Source organism: Gracilinanus agilis, chromosome 1 (genome assembly GCF_016433145.1).
Source record: "Gracilinanus agilis isolate LMUSP501 chromosome 1, AgileGrace, whole genome shotgun sequence".
Taxonomy (NCBI): domain Eukaryota; kingdom Metazoa; phylum Chordata; class Mammalia; order Didelphimorphia; family Didelphidae; genus Gracilinanus; species Gracilinanus agilis.
This window is the reverse complement of record NC_058130.1, coordinates 750846426-750864642: the sequence shown is the minus strand read 5'-3', so window position 1 is coordinate 750864642 and position 18217 is coordinate 750846426. Positions and strand designations below refer to the sequence as shown.

At 55.7% G+C, this 18217-nt stretch overlaps 1 protein-coding gene across 1 annotated transcript in view; it reads right to left on the bottom strand.

The window, feature by feature from the left end:
* The window catches only part of NCOR2 (nuclear receptor corepressor 2), a 210691-nt gene that overhangs the window by 144073 nt on the left and 48401 nt on the right, over nt 1-18217 (bottom strand). Inside the window, exons 7-8 of the mRNA XM_044685401.1 lie at nt 14985-15098; nt 806-862 (exon numbers count right to left, since the gene is read on the bottom strand). Of these exons, the coding sequence (XP_044541336.1) occupies nt 806-862; nt 14985-15098 (171 nt within the window). The remainder of the gene's footprint in view (nt 1-805; nt 863-14984; nt 15099-18217) is intronic.

The following is an 18217-nucleotide window of genomic DNA, read 5'->3' as shown; positions in this document are numbered from 1 at the left end:
CTGTGAGAAAGTCATAACAATGCAGAGGTGGAAGGGGCTTGGGTTTGGAGCACGGAACCTGGGTTTGAATCCCATCTCAGACCCTTGCTACCTCAGTGGCTACGAGTGAGGTGCGGCCCCTGCCTCAGTCTCCCCATCTGTAAGACTAAGGGCTGGGGCTTGCAGGCCTCTCCGGGTCTTCTTCCTCCTCTTTAATGCTCTGGAGAACAGGCTGCCTCCCACGGGCTGTGTTCATTTACAAGAAAGCCAAGTATTTGTTTGTTTGTGGCAAATGGAGGAGAGGGATGGGCAGCTCCTTCCCTCCCCCTGCAAGGAGGGTGACACCCCAAGAACTCCAAGATCACGTCTAAGAGGCGGCAGCTCCCCCAGAGAGGAGGACGGGTGATGGCCCAGCAGGCTGGGGTCAGCCCCTGCCAGAGTCCCTCCAGGGTCAGAGCAGGCGGGAGATCCGAGGCACAAAATAAACAGGTCCCCCCACACCCCTGGAGAGCCCCATCTCTCTGAGCTAGACTGGAGAGGATCATCAGGAGCACCCCGTACTAGGGCCCCACCATGTCAGGAATGGGAGTCTTGAGGGCCTGGGTTCCAGTCCAGCCTCTGACTGAGAGCAGTTGAGTGACCTGAACTGTCCCCATGCACAGGCTCTTCTAGGCCCAAGTGCTCCTTCCCAGGGCATCCAGTTCCCTCGGACCCAAGACAAGGAGGAAAGACCCAGCGCGAAGGGACCGGAGCCCTCGCTCCCACCCCTGCACGGGGAGCCTTGCTCTAGCAATGCGCCCCCCCCCCCCGTTGCCCCCCTGCTTACCAGCTCCACTTGGGGGCCTAGACCTTCCAGGATCCTGTGCGCGGCTTCGGCTTTCTTCTGCGGAAGGGAGAAGACAGGCACATCAGTCAGCAGGCCTAGAACGGCCATCGCACGGGCCGGGGGGACGGGCAGCGGCACGGCCTAGCTCAGGCCCAGCACCGGGAGGGGAAGCCCTTCCCTCCCGGCTCCCTGAGGGGCTCGGCCCGCCCTGACCCGCTTCTCTCTTGTGTGTTCTGCAATGGCCTCAGTGCTGGGGGGACAGACAGACGCCCTTCCTGGGGCTCCTGGGCTCTCTCTGAGAGTCTTTCTAAGCCGCCCTTGGGTACCCCCACCCACCCCGGGCTCCTGGGTGAGAGCAGCCAGAGCCGGAGACCGCCAATGGGCATGGAAAGAAGGAGCCCCTGCCAGCAGGGGGGACAATCCTCGGGGAGAGGAGCAGGGCAGGGGCCAGGGGCCTTCTTGGCATTTGGCGCCCAGAGCCCCGCAGGTTCAGCCTGGCACTAACGAGGTACAAGGAGTGCCCACCTCGGGCACATGGACAGACCACAAATGATGGTACTTCCTCAGAAAAAGAGGGCAGCCGGGGGGATGAAGGGCCAGCTGCAGCCACGAGGGTGCCCAGCCACTCTCTACCCCCCCTTGCATCTCCGTAGCACCCCCAGAAAGGCCAAACTGAACACGACATTCGATGCTTCCTGTCCCTTCATTCCACAAGCCGGGAGTGAGCCAGGTGCTGCGCCAGGCCCTCGGCTTACCCAGACAAAAATGGAACCGCCTCAGCTCTCAAGGGGTTTCCATTGTCTTGGGGAAACAATAGGCACCATATGATTGTGTACAAGAATACAGAGTAATGGGGGAGGGGTTGCCATGAATGACAGAGGATGGGGGTAACTTGGGGGGCTGCTGAAGAGAGGAGACGAGAAAGCTGGCCCCCCACCCCTCCGGGAAGCAAGGAAGCAGTCCTCTCTGGGCCGAGAGCTCGGACACAGTCGGCACCTTCAGGACTGGGGCTCGCTCGGTGACCAGGTTAGGGGTCAGTCCTGGGGAGGGGGGCAGGGAGAAGATGGAGGGCCAAGGGCGAGGGGCTCAGGATCAGGCAGGCTAGGATATCCTCCACCTCGGAGTGGCAGGGTAGGAGGGGGTGCGACCGGTGCCACGGATCATCAACTTACTGAAAGGCTTAAGAAGGGAGGGAAGGACTGGAGAACACTGAACATGAGTCAACAGAAATAAGTAAATGAGAGAATGAATAAGGAAACAGCAGCTTCCATTTAGGTACTGCTTTAGGGCTTGTAAAGTGCTCCACATACATTATTTCACAAAGTACGAACAACAACCCTGGTAAGATAATGTCATTATTATCCCCATTTTACAGATGAACCAACTGAATAACTTCACCAGTCACATGGCCAGGAAGTGTCTCAAGCAGGATTTGAACTCAGTTCTTGGGCCCAATCAATGATTCCATTTGGAGGAGGGGTCAATCTGTGAGCAGGACAGGAGAACGGGGAATAGTGAGAGACCAAGGTCTAGGCCAGTCTCTGGCCAGGTTAGAAATGAGATTGGGGTCAGCCAGTGGCCAGTCAGTCTGTGGCTGGGAGCGCCAGGAAGGGATGGGGTCAGTCCATGGTGACTCCCTCCCTCAGGTCACTCTGGCTCACCATCGCAGCACCCCGGATCTTCCCCCTCCCTGACCACCTCCCAAGCCCAATCAGTGGCGAGATCTGGTCAGCGCCACCTTCCCCCTCTGAGCCCAGGTCTCCATCACCTCCTGTCTGGACCACTAGTGCAGGAGCCTCGAGCCTCTGCCCTCCTCCGTCACCACGGTAACTGCTTCAGCAGCGGCAGACCCCTAGAGCCCTGCCCTGCCCTCCACCGTGGGCCCCCGGCGAACACAGACAAAGCCCTCCGCCTGGCCCTTCCAAGCCTGCCGGGCCTGGCTCCAAATGGGCGTTCCAGGATGATCGGCCATCACTAGCTGCAGCCAAGCAGGCCCAGAGGTGGGCCCCACAGGTAGCGCCACCCCCCACCCCCCCACTTAGTACTGGCTGATCTCTAGGTACTTCCTTCTCCCCCGTCAGGTCTGGAAACAAACCCAACAGATTATTCGTGCCCCAAAATCCCTAACGTTCTTGGCAGGCTGGACACCAAGCTAAGAGCACGAGGGCAAGAATGGGGGAGGCAGGAGAGGTGCCCAGAGCCGTTACAGGGGAAATGGCGCCCTCCTCTGTATTTCTGCAGAAGCTAGGATCGGGGGCAAGCACGGAATCACCCAAAGAGCATTTATTATTTGTTTGTTGCTCAGACATTTCCGTTAGAGCCGACTCCTCATGACCCCCTTTTGCTTTTCGTGGCAGATACTTTGGCCCTGTCCTTCTCCAGCTCATCTGACAGGTGAGGAAACAGGAGCAAGCAGAGTGAAGTGACTTGGCCAGGGTCACCCAGCTAGGAAGCGTCTGAGGCCAGACCGGAACCCGGGAAGATGAGCGTTCTCAACCCCAGAGCCAGTGCTGTATCCACGGGGCCACCCGGCTGCCTGGGGAAGATGCTTTACGGAAGGACCTTCAGGAGGCTGACCGTGGACAGAAAATCGTCAGGAGGGAGATGGGGAGGGATGTAGGGGCCTGGCTGACTCTGCTGCCATGGAGCCATCTTGGTCTGTGGTAAGAGGCACCGAGGCGGGCCCTAGGAAGGGAAGGCTCAGCTTCTGCCCTAAAACTCCAAGGGAGCCTTTTGGAGAATGGCCTGAATGACTGGGGATGCTCGGCCTGCAGAAGCTGGAGGAAGCATGTCAAAGGCTGTCCCCAGGCAGCAGGGCGAGCCTTGGGCGGCTGGGCCCGGAGGACAGAAGGGCAATGGTCAAAGGAGCCTTCGTGTCAGGGGGTTCCCTGGAGGGCAGCCACCTGCCTACGGGGGAATCCTGCTGCGGGAACGCCTTCTCAGATGGGAGAGGGCACACTAGCCCTCAAGCTCCTTGGCCTGCACCCCATGTGCCTGGACTAGTGCGTGTGCCGGGAGCCAGGAGGCACGGCAGAATGGAGGAGAGAGGATCGGGGTTCCCCTGCCTCCGAGGGACATCTCAGAACATTCAACCTAAGCAGCTGTCCAGTGGTCTGCTGGCTTTCTCCACCCACAGCCATTTTTCTCAGCAGATGCCTAGTGGCTGCCTCTTTCCAGAAACTCTGTGACCTAAAAGTGGGAGCCCTGGAGACCCCAAGGGCCCAGCCAGCCCAGCGCCCCGTCTCCCACCACCAAGCATTTGGACCTCCCAAAGTAGGAGGTCTTAACCTTTTCTGCATCTGAGACCCCCTGGGCAGTCAATCTGGTGAAGCAGAAAATAAGATTTAGGATTGCAAAGGGAGGCAATTACCATGAAATAATGGACCCCATCACCAATCCAGAGCCATTCAGTGACCACCTACAGGGCAAGCTAGAAAGAGTGCCCGCCTGGACACACGACACCAAGGAAAGCCCCACACTATTCTGGCTCCCAAGGGGCTTACGGACTGGCCGGGGGGAGCCCCAAACTCCCCAGCCGTCCCACAGGGGGAGCAGACCCCCTCATGGCTGAGGCGATGAGAAAGCACCTGGGCCTGGACAGATCTAGGGCCCAAGATCTGGCCACCACAGCTAGCTACTTCCCCTCAGAACCTCAGTTTCCTCATCTGTAAAAAAAGAACAGCAGGTCCTTGGTGGGGCGGGATGTGGGTTAAATCAAAGCAGGAGATCGGGGCTGTACAGGGGACTCCTCCACTTGTGCCTGGGGGGCCGTGAGCAGCCCCTTTCCCTCTAAACAGAATGAGGACTGTGGCCTCAGACCCCCCGGGAGCAGCTTGGGGAGGCAGAGTAGCCGGGCCCGCCCCGGACCAGGCTGCCTTTCCTGTTTTTGGGGGGCCTCCTCCCAGCACTCCCAGGGCTGACTGTCGAGAGCAATCATCTCTCCCACCGAATGTCCCTTGTGATGACGAGGACAGACAAAAAGAGGCTCCTGCCAGGGCCGGGGCATGCAGAAACGAAGTGATTTTCCCAGGGCCACCCAGACAACAGGAGCCAGAGGGAGGCCGGGAACCCGCGCCCTCCTCACTCAGAAGACAGTGTCAGACGCGGCTGCAGGGGAGGCCGGGGCCTGGAGTTCCAATCCAGCCTCAGACACTTGGCAGCTGTCTGACTCTGTTTCCCCAACTGTACAATGGGAGTAAGAATAGCATCTACCTCCTGGGGCTGTTGTGGGGATTAAACGAGATGTTGTCTGTGAGGTGCTCAGTACAATACCTGGCACATAGTAGATGCTCATTTAAGTGTTTACTATTTTAAACTTGTAAATTATACAAAAGGATATCAAATACATAATTATGATTTATGATTATATATTACATGTTTTTTCCTTCCTCCCTTCCTTCTATACTTGTCTCCCTTCAATCGTACAGATGAAGCATGCCAACTTCTTTTCCCTCCGCCACATCTGCCCTTATGGTGGGCCACGAGCACCCCCAGGACTGGCGGCAGGAGCCCGCCAGTAAGCGGTGGTTGAACGTCCGACTCCTGCGGGGTCTGATATCAGAGGACGGGGTACGATAGGAAGGCCCCGGCTCTAAAGCCAGCGGAGGGAGGCTGCAGGTCTCCAGGCCCAGAACCTCATGCGCCTTCCTTCTTCTTTAAGACAACCTCCGTCAGAGACTGCCGCGCCGGGCCGGGGCTCGTGTACGTTAATCAGTCTGACGCTCTGGCTTCATGGCTGAGGAAATTGTGGGCGATACACGCAAAGTGCCCGTGCTGGGGGGGGCATAAGAGCTGTGTCTGGGGCTCTTTACGTGGGAGAAGCCCCTGACATGCCAGGATGGATCTGAGCCCCAGCAGGAGCCTTGTAATTCTGCTTTCACAGAGAAACAGTGAAGAGATTGCCTCACAGTTACGCACCAAGGCAGGGAGGCCCAGAGGCAAAGAAAACCACTGCGGACCTCGAAAGACCCAGGTTCAAATCCTGCTCGAGGCATGCCTTGGCCAAGGTAGGTAGCACTGTGTGGCCCAGTTTCTTCATTTATAAAATGAAAGGGCTGGACTAGATGGCCTCCGAGAGCCTTCCGGCTCCTGCGCTATGATGCCCGATGTCAGGAGCAGCTGAGCCTGCAGCGTCCTGGCCCCGGGGCCTGCGCCCCGACCCGGGCAAGGCCACGTGGGCACAAACGTTCTCAGAGCATCAGGAGATGAAATGTGACCCGGGCCCTGCTGCAACCCGACTGAAGCCTTCGGGACTGAAAACAGACGGGGAACGCACCGTCACTGTGAGATTCTCTGCCTCCTCTCCATCTCCGAGAACCAAAACCCAGAGCTCAGCGGCTAAACGGGGGGAGGACCCTGCCACAGGAAGCGGGGCAGAGACAGAAAGCCCCGGGGTGGGCAGCGAGGGGCTCCCCCTGAGGGAGGGCTTCCTCCCCAGAACCCCTGGGCCTGCCTTACTCAAGCTGCTCTTGTCTCTGACAAGAAGGTGCGGAGGGCTGGGGGGAGGGGGGCCCTCTGGCCAGCTGTTGGGGTGCCTGAGGCAGGTTTGGTTTGGCACAAAAACGCCTGCCTCCAGACCCATTTCTTTAACACAAACCCAGAAACCCAAATGCTTTGCTGCTTGACTGGAATGGAGAAGAGGGAAACCTTGGAGCCACAGAGCCGAAATGCCCATCAGTCTAAAGGGAACGTAAATGCCCCCCAGCACAGAGGTGATGAAGAAACAAGGCCTGCCACGGGAGGACAGGATGTGTGGCTCTGGCCACGCCACGGGGAATCCACTTTAAAAATAGCAGCCGCTCATGAGAAGAGTCCTGGGAGTCCGAGCCAACTCAGAGCCCAAAACAAGTCAACGCTGCCCAGGGCAGCCAAGGCAGAGAATTCCATCTGACCCCCCCCCCCCCCGAGGAGAAAGCCTGTCCCAAGGAGGCCGGAAGGGCCCTGCTGGGGTCTGCCCAGCTTCAGGCCACAGCTAGGGAACTCTGCCCAACACTGAACGTCACCAAGGAGGCCCAGGAAAGCAACGATCCATCCACAAACATTTACCAATCCCAGGTTACCCCATATCCTGTTAGGAGCTGGAGATCAACACATAACGGATAAACCCTGTTCATACGCACAAGGAGGCCCATTCTACTATGGCAGCCAATAAGGATTTGTAAGCCTTTAATAAATATTATCAATAAATTAAATTTTAAAAAACCCAAAGCCAGCCAAAATAAGAGAGGGATGGGGAGATAGTGGCTGTTAAGGGAATCAGAAAAGCTGTCCTGGAAGAGGGAGCTTGAATTGGGTCTTTAAGGAAAAGAGAAATCCCAGGAGGCAGAGGCGGGAGGGAGGGCACTGCAGGCACGGGCAATGGAAACTGCAACGACCTGGTGCTGGGAGATGGCGAGTCCCATACAAGGAACAGAAGGAAAGGCTTGACAGCAGAGGGGAGAAGGCGCAGCCATGGCCGTGGAGCTGCAAAGACAGCCTGGGGACAGGCCGTCTGCACTAGGAAGGACGGCTTTTATCCTCGAAGGAGCAGGAGTCCTGAGTCTTGGAGCAGCCCATCGTCCAGATGGGATGGAGACGCGAGGGCTGAGGCAGAGACCAACCAGAAAGCTGTAGCGGTCACCTGGGCCAGGGGGACGAGGAAGGGGTCAGAAGATGGCGACACCATAATGGTAGGAAAGACAAGAGCTGGGAAGTGACCGTTGATGTGGGGTGAGGAGTCTAGACTGATGGTAAGCCCAGGAGACATCAGCTTAGTGGCAAAAAAACCCAGGAAGCTGATGTGGCCAGCAGGGCAGAGGGGGGCTGGGGCAGATGGTGGAGAAGGCAGAGAGTGGCATCAGAGAAGGGAAGGCACCCAGAAGAAACGGCCTCCGTTGGCTGAGGAAAACGCAAGGAAAGAGCTTCAGCCAGCAGGGTAGCAAAAGAAATGGGAGGGCAGAAAAGAGAAGGCCACAGGATCAGAGGGATGCTGGGAGCCCTAAAGTCCAATCCATTCATTTCACAGATGAGTAAATTGAGGCAGGCAGGGGTAACATAACTACCCCAAGATTATATGGTTAGTGAGTGTCTGAGCCAGGATTTGAACCCAGGTCTTGCAGGCTCCTACTCCCACACAGCCATCAGTGTCCCAAGGCTTGGAATTGCTTCTGCAGGGAGAGCCGGGGGATGACCGAGTGAGGAACATTCCTCGCTGCAGTGAGCCTAGCTAAGCCGGATACCGTGACCTTATCCTGTCCCCAGTATTCTCAGCAGGGAGACACTCTCCCGCCCCCGCCTCGTTCTGTCACTTCCAGAGAAGTGGGGGTGCCAGTGAGAGTCGTCCAGGGCAGGGATGCATGGAGGAAGCAGAGCCGGGGCCTGGGGCCAGGCTGGGGGAAGGAGGCTGAAAGGCCTCTCAATGAGGAGCAGTGGGGGAGGCCTGCAGAGATAATGAGGGGAAAGGTAGCTGGCGAGCATCCCAGGAGGAAGCTGGGGCGGCCGGGCCCGGGGAGCAAGAGATCAGCAGAGAGATGGCTCTGATAAAGCGGACCAGAGAGGCCTTGGAGCAAGGGTCCCCCAGCCAGTCCTCCTTCCTTCTCTCCCTGGGCCAGGACAGCCTTCAGGCCTGCAGTCAGGCCTCTCCTGCTCCCAGCCCTCCTCCCGCTAGGCTGATAAGGCCTTTCCTGAAGGTCCCTCATCTCTTCAACGAACTGCAGTGGCTCTGTCAGCTCCAGGCTCATGCCTGAAAACCTGTCTGGCTGGTGAAACCCAGAGGGATGCGGCCCCTTCCTCCTTTCCTAGGCTATCCCCTCCCTCTGCTGTACTCCACAATTGGGGGGCTGCCCCCTGCTCGTCGTCATGCAAGACCCTGGCTCCCCTGCAGAAATTCTCTTTGCTCATCTCCAGCTCGGGGCTTTGGTCAGTCCCCCCTCCTGCAGGGTGCCTGCTGATCCCCCTGGGGATGGGGAAGGAGCCTTCCTGGGCATAGGAACGACCCTCTCCAACGAATCCCGCCCACAGCTTGTGGGCTAGGTGGACAAAGGGCAGAAAGACCCAAGTTCTACGTGGCCTCAGGCAGTAGCCGTATGACTCTGGACAGGACAGTGAACCCATCTGCCTGCTTCCCCTCCTGTACAATGAGCTGGAGAAAGAAAGGCAAACGCCCCGGGGAGCTCTGCCAGAAAGACCCCAAATGGGCTCAGCAAGAGTCTTGTTCACATGGCGTCTCTCCCATTAGACCGTGAGCTCTGTGGGCACAGAGACAGCTTGGCTTTGTGTCCTGGGCACTCGGCACAGCACTGCACACGGTGGGCACCTACCAACAGCCCAGAAGGCCGAGAGCACCATCACACCCTGCCTTGGTCTGAATGTGCCCTCTGGGCTCCCCCCCGATAAACTTGGGGGCCACCAGGGTGGCAGAAGGCCTTGAGGCCAGGCCACGGGAGGCCCTCTGAAGGGACCTGGAGGCTGAGCCTAGAGAACAGAAGATCAGCCTCGTGACGACGGCATGATCATTTTCGTGTGCTGAGTTTAGATGCTGCCTTTGTTATTTACCGTCCATGTGACCTCGAGCCACGTGACCTGCCTGGGCCTCTCCTGTAAAATAGAGGATTGGACCTTAGTGGCCTCTGAGGATCCTTCCTACTCTAGGGCAAAGACCTCCGGGCTCCTGCAGACCAGAAAGGCTGGGTGCGGGGGAGAGAACTTGCAGGCTTGTTCTGCTAGGCACCAGAAAGCAGCAGATTCCAGCTTAATGTCAGGAAAATCTCCCTAAGAATTAGTGCGGCCCAAAACTCAAAAGACAGAGGGGGCGCCCCAAGCAAGGGTTCTTCATTTGGGATCCATAGGACCGCCCCCCAAGATTCTTGTGGACAAATTTCAGGGCATTCATGCCCTCAGAGAGGAGAGAAAAGCCCAACTTTATGTGAAAATCATTGGCTTCTTTTATAATCCTGTGTTACAGGATGCATTTAAGGAAATGATTTTAAGAAGGCTCCAGAGGGCTTCTGCCAACTCCTCTCCCCCTCCCCCCCCCCATTCTTCTCCACCCCTACCCCTGCTCCCTCCTTAAAATTCCTACTGTACGGGGTTCAGAGAAACCTAAATGCAGGCCTGAAAAAGGCCTCTTGCCCAGCCCCCTCATTTTATAGACAAGGAAAATCTGAAATCCTGCAGTTCTGTGATCGCATGACCTCAAAGGCCTTGGAAATTCCATGCCCAATGGGAAGAAAAGATCAGAACAGTGCCTGTGGCAGGGTGGGAGGCTCCTATCTTTGTCCTTGCCCATTCAAGCCCTGACCCAGGAAGGTGCCCCCTGCTGCCTCGGAGGCCCCTATCAGATGCTATTCTCACCCTCCCCCCGCCCCCAGCCCTCAACTTCTTTTTTTAGTCGATTCTTTAAAAAAAAGAAGAAGAAAGAACTCAGCAGAGATGAGGAAACTCAGAGCTATTTTGAGAAAGCGGATCTGAAATGAGAGGGAGGGTGGTTCTCTGGAATCCTTCCAGCCATTCCCCAGTGACTGGGACCCAAAGAGCTGGTTCTGTTGAGCAAGGTGCCTTGGAAGGTCCAGCGGCCTAAGAGAGCTTGGGCTCCCTTGCCAGCTCGGCCAAGGATGGACTGGGCCCAGGGGCCTGGAGCCCAGGGGAGAGAGCCCCAAACAGTCGACAAAAGGGGTCAACAGGAGCCCTACACACACACACACACACACACACATACACACTCCCTCATGCCTCTCACTGGCTCATGGAGAGGAAAACAGCATGATCAGAACAGGAAGGTCAAGATGGCGCAGGCCCACTGAGGAGGACACCAGGAGGGGATGCCACCCCATGCCCACGGGCACGTTGCCAATACCAGCCCTCTCAGCATCCTTCTCCCTGAGTGACAAGTGAGGAGGGAGAGAGCCCCTAAGAGGGGTCCCCAATTTCCCCAGGCATCCACTAGATGGTGCTGTAAGCCCAGAGACTCCCCCTCTGCTCCTCTCCTCAGCCCCCAATTCCCAGGGACCTGAGAGCCTGCCGGGGTTAGGATGGGATTCAAGGTGGAACACTCAGGGGAGAAAGGCAAACAGACCTCCAGCAGCCTCTCCATCTCTCCTGCCGCCACTTGCCCACCCACAACCCACTCCTGTCCTTCAGAGCCTCAACAAAACCCACCCAGGACTAGGACTCCACTGCTACAGACACTGAGGAGAGAGCAGCGCACCTGGAATCAAGGAGGCTCGAGTTCAAATCCTGCCTCTGACACACCCAACTGGGTGACCCTGGACAAGCCATTTGCCCTCTGCCTGCCTCAATTTCCTCAACTATTTAATGGGGATCATAATAGCACCCAGAATTGTGAGGTTCAAATGAGCTAATATTTCTAAAAAATTCTCAGCACAATGCCTGGCACACAGAAGGTATTTTATAAAAGCTTATTCCTTTCCCTACAGCTCCCCTCAGCGAGCATTTATTGACTACCTGCAAAGAGAATCATGACACAAAGTGGGTAAAGTACTGAAGATGAATTCAAGAAGACCTGAATTCAAATCCTACCAAAGGCATTTGCTAGCAGTGTAACCCTAGACAAGTCAACTGCTTTGCCTCAGTTTATTCATCTATAAAATGAGAAGGAAAATAACAGCCCCTCTCTTATACGATCCCTGTAAGAATCAAATGAAATAGCCTATAAATTGCTTTTTGAAACTTTAAGTTCTATCTACATGCTGCCAGTTATTTGTGCAAGGGGAGAGATTCGCACAAGGACAAGGACTCTGGGAGGAAGATGAGCCAAGCCCAATATTAGCCGAGAACCACGAGGTGTGGGGATTCCCATGACTCCCAAATAGAAACCTAGAGCTAAGTGATCGTTTCTGAGGAGGACAGCCTCTTTTTCAGAGGCTAGGCTGACAACCTGGCCGAAGAGAGAGGCAGCACCGATCCGGAGGTCATGGGACTGAGTGCAGAGTCCAGGACAGTGGGAGGCCCCTGGCACAGCCAGAGAGGGTGGGCCTGTGGGCCCGGCCCCAAAAAGGCCTCCCCCAGAGCCCGCCAGGCACCATCACCGCTCACTGCTCCAGGATGCTCTTCAGCCCCGCTGCCGGCCGAGACAAGCGCGTGAATCCACCCTCGGCCAACAGTAATGCATTTAGTGCCCGCGATGTGCCAAGCTCCGGGCTGGGTGCTGGGCACACAAATACCAAAGCTGAGCAGATCCAGTCAAGGAAACAGGATGTTCCCAGCACCCCATGGCTGCCTCCAGGCTCTCCCGCTGCCGTCACTAACCAAGCTCCCCTTCCCCTTCCGGAGTGGGCGATTTCCAGATGGATCACCAAATCCAGATCCTGGTGGGTGTATCGCCTCCTGGCCCCAAGAGCCCCCTTTCTGAAGGATGGAGGCCACTAACTGGCTCCCACCCCCAACTCGGGTCCTTGCCAGGTCCTTCATCTCCTCGAGGCCTATGCTCTGCTATTCCATCTCAGCGACAGAGAGGAAGGATCCACAGCCAAGGAACCTCTTCCCAGAGACCAACTGGGGGGCGATGGGGACCCCACGGCATACACTCCCCTGGTACAAACAGATGACAAACAAGGAACCCAGGGCAAGTACGAGGCTTCTGTCTAAGCCAGAAGGGACTCAGAGGCTGTTCCGCTGCGTTTTCTCTCTATTCAGCACATCCTTCTATGTCCCCGGGGTCTCGCCTATTAGAATACGAGTTCTCTGGGATTGGGGATCGTTTCAGCATTGGTTCCCAGTACTTGGACAGCCATAAAACCATCGCTTAAGCACGTACTGTGCTAAGGGCTAAGAGAGGCAAAATCTAATGGGGAAAACCACATGGACATGACTGTGTACAAGACGACTGAGATAGGCCCACGGAAGAGAACCTCAAAGGCAAAGACATGAATGGTGGATCGGAAGCGTTTTCTTAGAAGCAAGTGGGGGGGGGGGGTGAAAAGAGGGGAGGGAGACAAGAATCATGTAACCATGGGATAAAATTAAAACAAACAAACAAAAAAGAAGCAAGTACACTGTCATGGCTAAGATCTTTTAATACTAGTTTATAGTTTATGTAATAATCTATGATTTTCAAAAAACTTTCACATAGAATGTTTCTTTACCTCGAAAAGTGGGTAGAATAGATTAGATATCTGCAAAAAGGGGAATAGAGCTGAATCTTCCAGGAAGCCAGGAAAACCTGGAAGGGAAGGGGAGAGAAAGCATTCCAGGCAAGGGAGACAGTCTGGGAAAAGTCACGAGGGGAATGCTGGGACTGATTCACCTCACAGTTTCCAAGATATACAAGGAACTGATTCAAATGTATAAGAACAAGAGACATTCCCCAAATTGGTCAAAAGATATGAATAGCAGTTCTGAAGAGAAGCCCAAGCTATCAAAAACCATATAAAAATGTTCTAAATTACTAACAATTAGAGAAATGTAAATTACAGCATTTTTCAAGTTTCGTCCATCAGAATAACAATGTTGATCCAAAAAAAAAAGGAAATGATGAAGTTTTAAATTTTTGTATTTTTATTTTCCATTTCAAATGCTCTTCCTCCTTTACCCATTGAGAAAAATGCTGAATGTTAGAAAGGTTTTGAGAAAACAGACACATTTAATGGCCAATGATGGAGACACTCTGGAAGCCATGCCCCAGAAGTCATTGGACTGTCACCCCCTTCCCCTTTTCAGACATAGATTAACCCCCTATGTCCCAGAGAGATCAAAGAAAGAAAGAAAAACAAAGAAGCAAAGATAAATTATGGCAGCTCTTTTTGTGGTGGCCACAAACGCAAACTAATGGGGTACCCATCCATTGGGGAATGGAACAGAAAGAAATGACAAAGGGGGCAGATTCAGAGAAACCTGGGAAGACTCTTGTGAACCAATGCAGAAGGAAAGGAGCAGAACCAAGAAAACAACAACATAAAGACTAACAATGCACAAGAACAAAAAGATTCGTCCCCATCCAAAGGACCCCTGACAGACAATGTTTCTTGCCTCCAGACAGAAAAGTGAAGGAACCAAATATGCAGGATGAGATACACATTTTCAGATGTGGATAATGAAGAAATGTGCTTTTTCTCAAGTACTTGTTACAAGGCATTTGTTCTTCTTTTATAAACCAACCCCCACCCCTGCCCCTGCCCCTAGGATACAGCAGGGAAGGACTAAAGGAAGGGAAAGCAAAAGCTTAATAAATTTTTTAAATACTAAAAAAATGTCCCGAGCCCTGAAGAAGCCCACTAGAGATGGGGCGGTGACCAGACAGACCCCTGCAATGGCCCTTCCCCAGGCAGCACCCCAACCCTGCCAAGAGAGGGCTCCTGGGAAGATGGAGAAGGGGCCAGGAGGCCTGGAGCCAGCTCTAATACTGAGAACACCTCCACGTCCCTTTAGGATCTCGGGAGCATCATAAACATAAATTAACATTGCTATTCCCCAAACGGGTCCTCTACCACCCTGAGTGCTCTCAACTGGAAAATGGGCCTCCTGGGCCTATCCCGCACAGCCAGTCGCGGTCATTTCATCCAATCAGATGAGATCACGGATGCGAGTGGTTTAGGGGGGCTCCACAGAGCCTGCTGTCTAGGACAGGAATCCGATTCAGCCTGGCACATTCGTGAAGTTCCCCCGACCCCGAGGCCCCAAGCCAGGTGCTGAGCACATGGGACCTCTGAGGTCCCATGAAACGATGCCCAACTTCAAGGATCATGGATGAGGAAATGGAGGCCCGGGGAAATGATCTGCCCAGGGACACACAGAGCCAGGCCGACTGTCAGCCAGCCTCTTCGTAAAGCCACCCCACGCTGCAGAGACTATCCGAGGCCCGGAAATGTAGGACCGAACAGATCTTGGGTGTTAAGGAGTCCAGATGCCCCCTGCCATTTTACAGAGGAGAAAAGGGAACCCAGAGAGGTAAAATGATATTTTTGTCGGTGTTCCTAACTCCAAGGCCTCTAGTCTCAAGGCCTCATTTTTACAGGCAAAGAAAGGGCCGGCGAATGGCAGGGCGGGCATGAGAAGATGGTCTCTAGATGCCCCATCCAGGCCTCGGGCTCAGGATTAAAGCAGCTGAGGGGGATGGGAGCAGGGAGGGTGGAAGGGTGAGAGCCTCCCCAGCCCCTGTCCCAGGACTCGGGGACACCCAGCCTCTCCGCCTCCTCCCCCCAAAATGAGAACAGGACCCTGGGCCGGGGCGTCCGGCCTCACTTACGCGGTTCTCATCGTAGATGATCTGGACCAGGCTGCGGTGCTTGGACTCGATGGGCGGAGGAGACACGGGCTTCTCGGGCTCCGGGGGCTTGGCGGCTTCCTCTTCGAGCTGTTGCTGCAGGGGCGAGAGGGGAGACGGGCACTGAGCGTCTGGCTGCGGGGCAGCCCGGAGATGCCCCTCTCCCTGCCGCCACCCCCGCCCCCTGCCAGGGATGAGGAAGTGAAGCCGCTAACCATTTCCTATGAGTCATCGGGGGACTCAGATGGGAGATAAGCGCAGGGACTGACCACAGGCCTGACGGGGTTGATGTCACCCCAGCTGCTGGCCTGGACGCTGGGCTCCTGGGAAGAGTGGAGGAATCTCCAGGGGGAGGAGAGCCCGGCCGGCCAGAGCCAGGCCTCGCGAGTGCGCACGAGTGAGAATAAGAGCTTTGTTTGGGCCACGGCAGGCAGGACTTCCAAAGAGCAGCTGTGTATGGGCTGGCCCAGGCCGGCCGGCCGGGAAAGGCTCTCCGCAGGCAGGGAGAGGACGCAGGGGCTGCGGAGCCGCCCCCCACACACCTCTGTGCCGGCTTCTCTTTCCTGGGTGGCCTTTTTGTTTTTTGGCCCGTGTTCTCTTTCGCAACATGGCTGATATGGAAATAGGCTTTGCATGACTGCCCGTGTATAATCTTTATCAAATCACATGCCTTCTCAAGAGCAGGGAGGGGCGGGAAGGAAGGACAGAAGTGGAAATTCAAAAATGTCTTTCAATCAACGTTCAATTTTGTTTACATGAAACTGAGAAAAAATACAATAAGAGAGATTGTGGAAACCACCGTTTTGTCTATGTCTTTTCTACTGAATTCTGTAGCAAGCTCAGGCCACGGGAGGACAAACGGTATTAGCCCATTTCATGGAAGAGGAGACCAAGGCAAAGTCAGGGGGCTGCTAGGTGCTGGGGCCACAGGCAAGACCATGCACACGGGTCTATTCCGTTTTGTGTTGTTTTGACGAAAACTCCTTCCTTCTGTCCTAGAGTCAAGACTGGATTTTGGTGCCAAGGCAGGAGAGACGTAAGGGCTGGACAATGGGGCTTAAGTGACTTGTCCAGGGCCACCCAGCTAGGAAGTGTCTGAGGGCAGATTGGAACCCAGGACCTTCCATCTCTGGGCTTGACTCTATTATGCTTCCTACAGACGAGGCACTGTATTAAGACGTGCACCCGGAAGGCCTGCGCTTCAGGGCTGCGGAAGGGGCTCATCCTGCATATTCTCATTCCAGACCTGTCATCCCCCTCCTCCTCCCTCCTTGTCTTTGCAGGCCCCCCTCATCCCTGCCATGCTGGCAGTGTTCCCCCCTCACCTCCTCCACCTTGCAGAATTCTTAGCTTTTCTCAAAGCCACACTCAGGAATCACTTCCTACATGCAGCCTTTCCAGATTGCCTCCCGTCATTAAGGGCAAGCAAGATGGTCAATGAGTCAGAGTGCCGGAGTCAGGAAGGCCAGAGTTCAGACCCAGTCTCAGACTTCCTAGCTGTGCAGCGCCAGGTAAGTCACTTCACCTCTCTCTTAGCCTCAGTTTCCTGACCTGCATAATGGGGACGATGAGTGCAGTGGCCAGATACAGGCATGTGGCAGCGCCAGGACTCAGCCCCCCAAGCCCTCTAGCCTCCAGCTCACGGGCCCTGCCTGTCTTAGCCACGTACCCCATCCCCTATGAAACTGGAACCTCCTGGAGGGCAGGAAGCACCCCTCACTCCCCTCTGAACCCGCCACAGCTGGCACCTCTGATCCATACTCGGGCCCAGCGCAAGGGGGCAGAAATACCCCACGTGCCAGCCCCCCGCATCCTCAGAGGTCGGGGGGCTCCTTCCCACGGGTGTCTAACACATCAGCAGGCAACAGGGAGCAGGAAGACGTTCGAAGGACAGCAGGACTCGTTACCTCCTAATTAATTAGGCCGGAGAATCTGGTGGCCAACAGGAAATTAAGGCTTGCTCGTTCAAGGGGGCTCATTAGAGGCAACCCAGTAAGAGCCCCCAAATGTGAATCTAATTAAAACTTTAATGCTGCCCTGAATTAGCGTATCCCTTCCCATCTCTCCATGGTGTAATAATTTGCAATTAATAATCAGTGCGATTGGAGCGGCTGCTGCTAGTCCGGGAAATGATCTTCCTCACATGAGTGAATCTGACCCCGAGAAATCTTTGGGGGGGCTCTGCAGAGAGGAGAAACAAGGGCCAGAATGGGGGGCCTCCCTCAAGGTGGGGGCCTGGGAACGAGGCCTGATGGTCCATGTTTCCTCTCACTTCCTGTCTTGGTAACAATTCTGAGTCCAAAGGGCAAGGACTCCCATGGGGGTTCAGGGACCTGCCCAGGGTCACCCAGCTAGCAAGTGTCTGAGGCCAGAGGGGCCCTCCCGTCTCCAGGCCTGGCGCTCTACCTGCCGAGCCACCTCACTGCCCCCTCCACCAATGTTTGCTGATCATCCTCCGTGACATCCAAGACCCCAGAAACATGAGGGAGGCACAAAGACCAGTAAATGGGGGGCCCACAGACAACAGTTCAAACAGGGTGTCCGGGGGCCCTGAGCTCCTCTGGACAGGACGCAGAGGATTCTGAGGGGACGAAGAAGATCTGGGCCTCGGGCGGGTGGGAAGGGGGGCCAAGACCCTCTCCAAAGACTGGAGAGTGAGCTGAGCCATGCCACAAGGCCAGGACTGCCGGGGAAAACCGCAGGGAGGTGAGCCAGGCTCCTGGTGACAGAACAGGAGATTCCAACCTTCTTAGAAAAATGGCCAATAGGCGGCGCTGCCGGACCACCTGTAAGCGGAGCTGCCGGCTGGGTGCAGGTTCAGATTCAGCTCTGCCCAAGGTGCAGAGGGGCCGGGGCTGCCAGTGCTCTCCTCCCCTCCCCCCCAGCTCTCTGGGCCCCCGCAGCGGCTCAGGGGAGAGGCATCTGGGCAGGGAGCAGAACCTGGGGCCAAAGCACTCATTATCTAGCAAAGGGCTAAGGCTTTTGGGCCGGGATTTGTTTGTTTGTGGGGGATGTGTGTGTGAGTGAGTGTGTGAGTGTGTTTCTGGAGGAGGGAATTCTTGGTCGAGTTCCCAGAAATTAATGTGCTCCAACTGTCCTTCCTTAGCAGAGGAGGAAGGGGGGGAAGGAGAGGGGCCACAGCTGAAGGAGACGCTCCCAAGAACAGAAAACAGGCCCTGAATTCAAAGGGAAGCAGCTGCCCGGGGGGGGGGGCC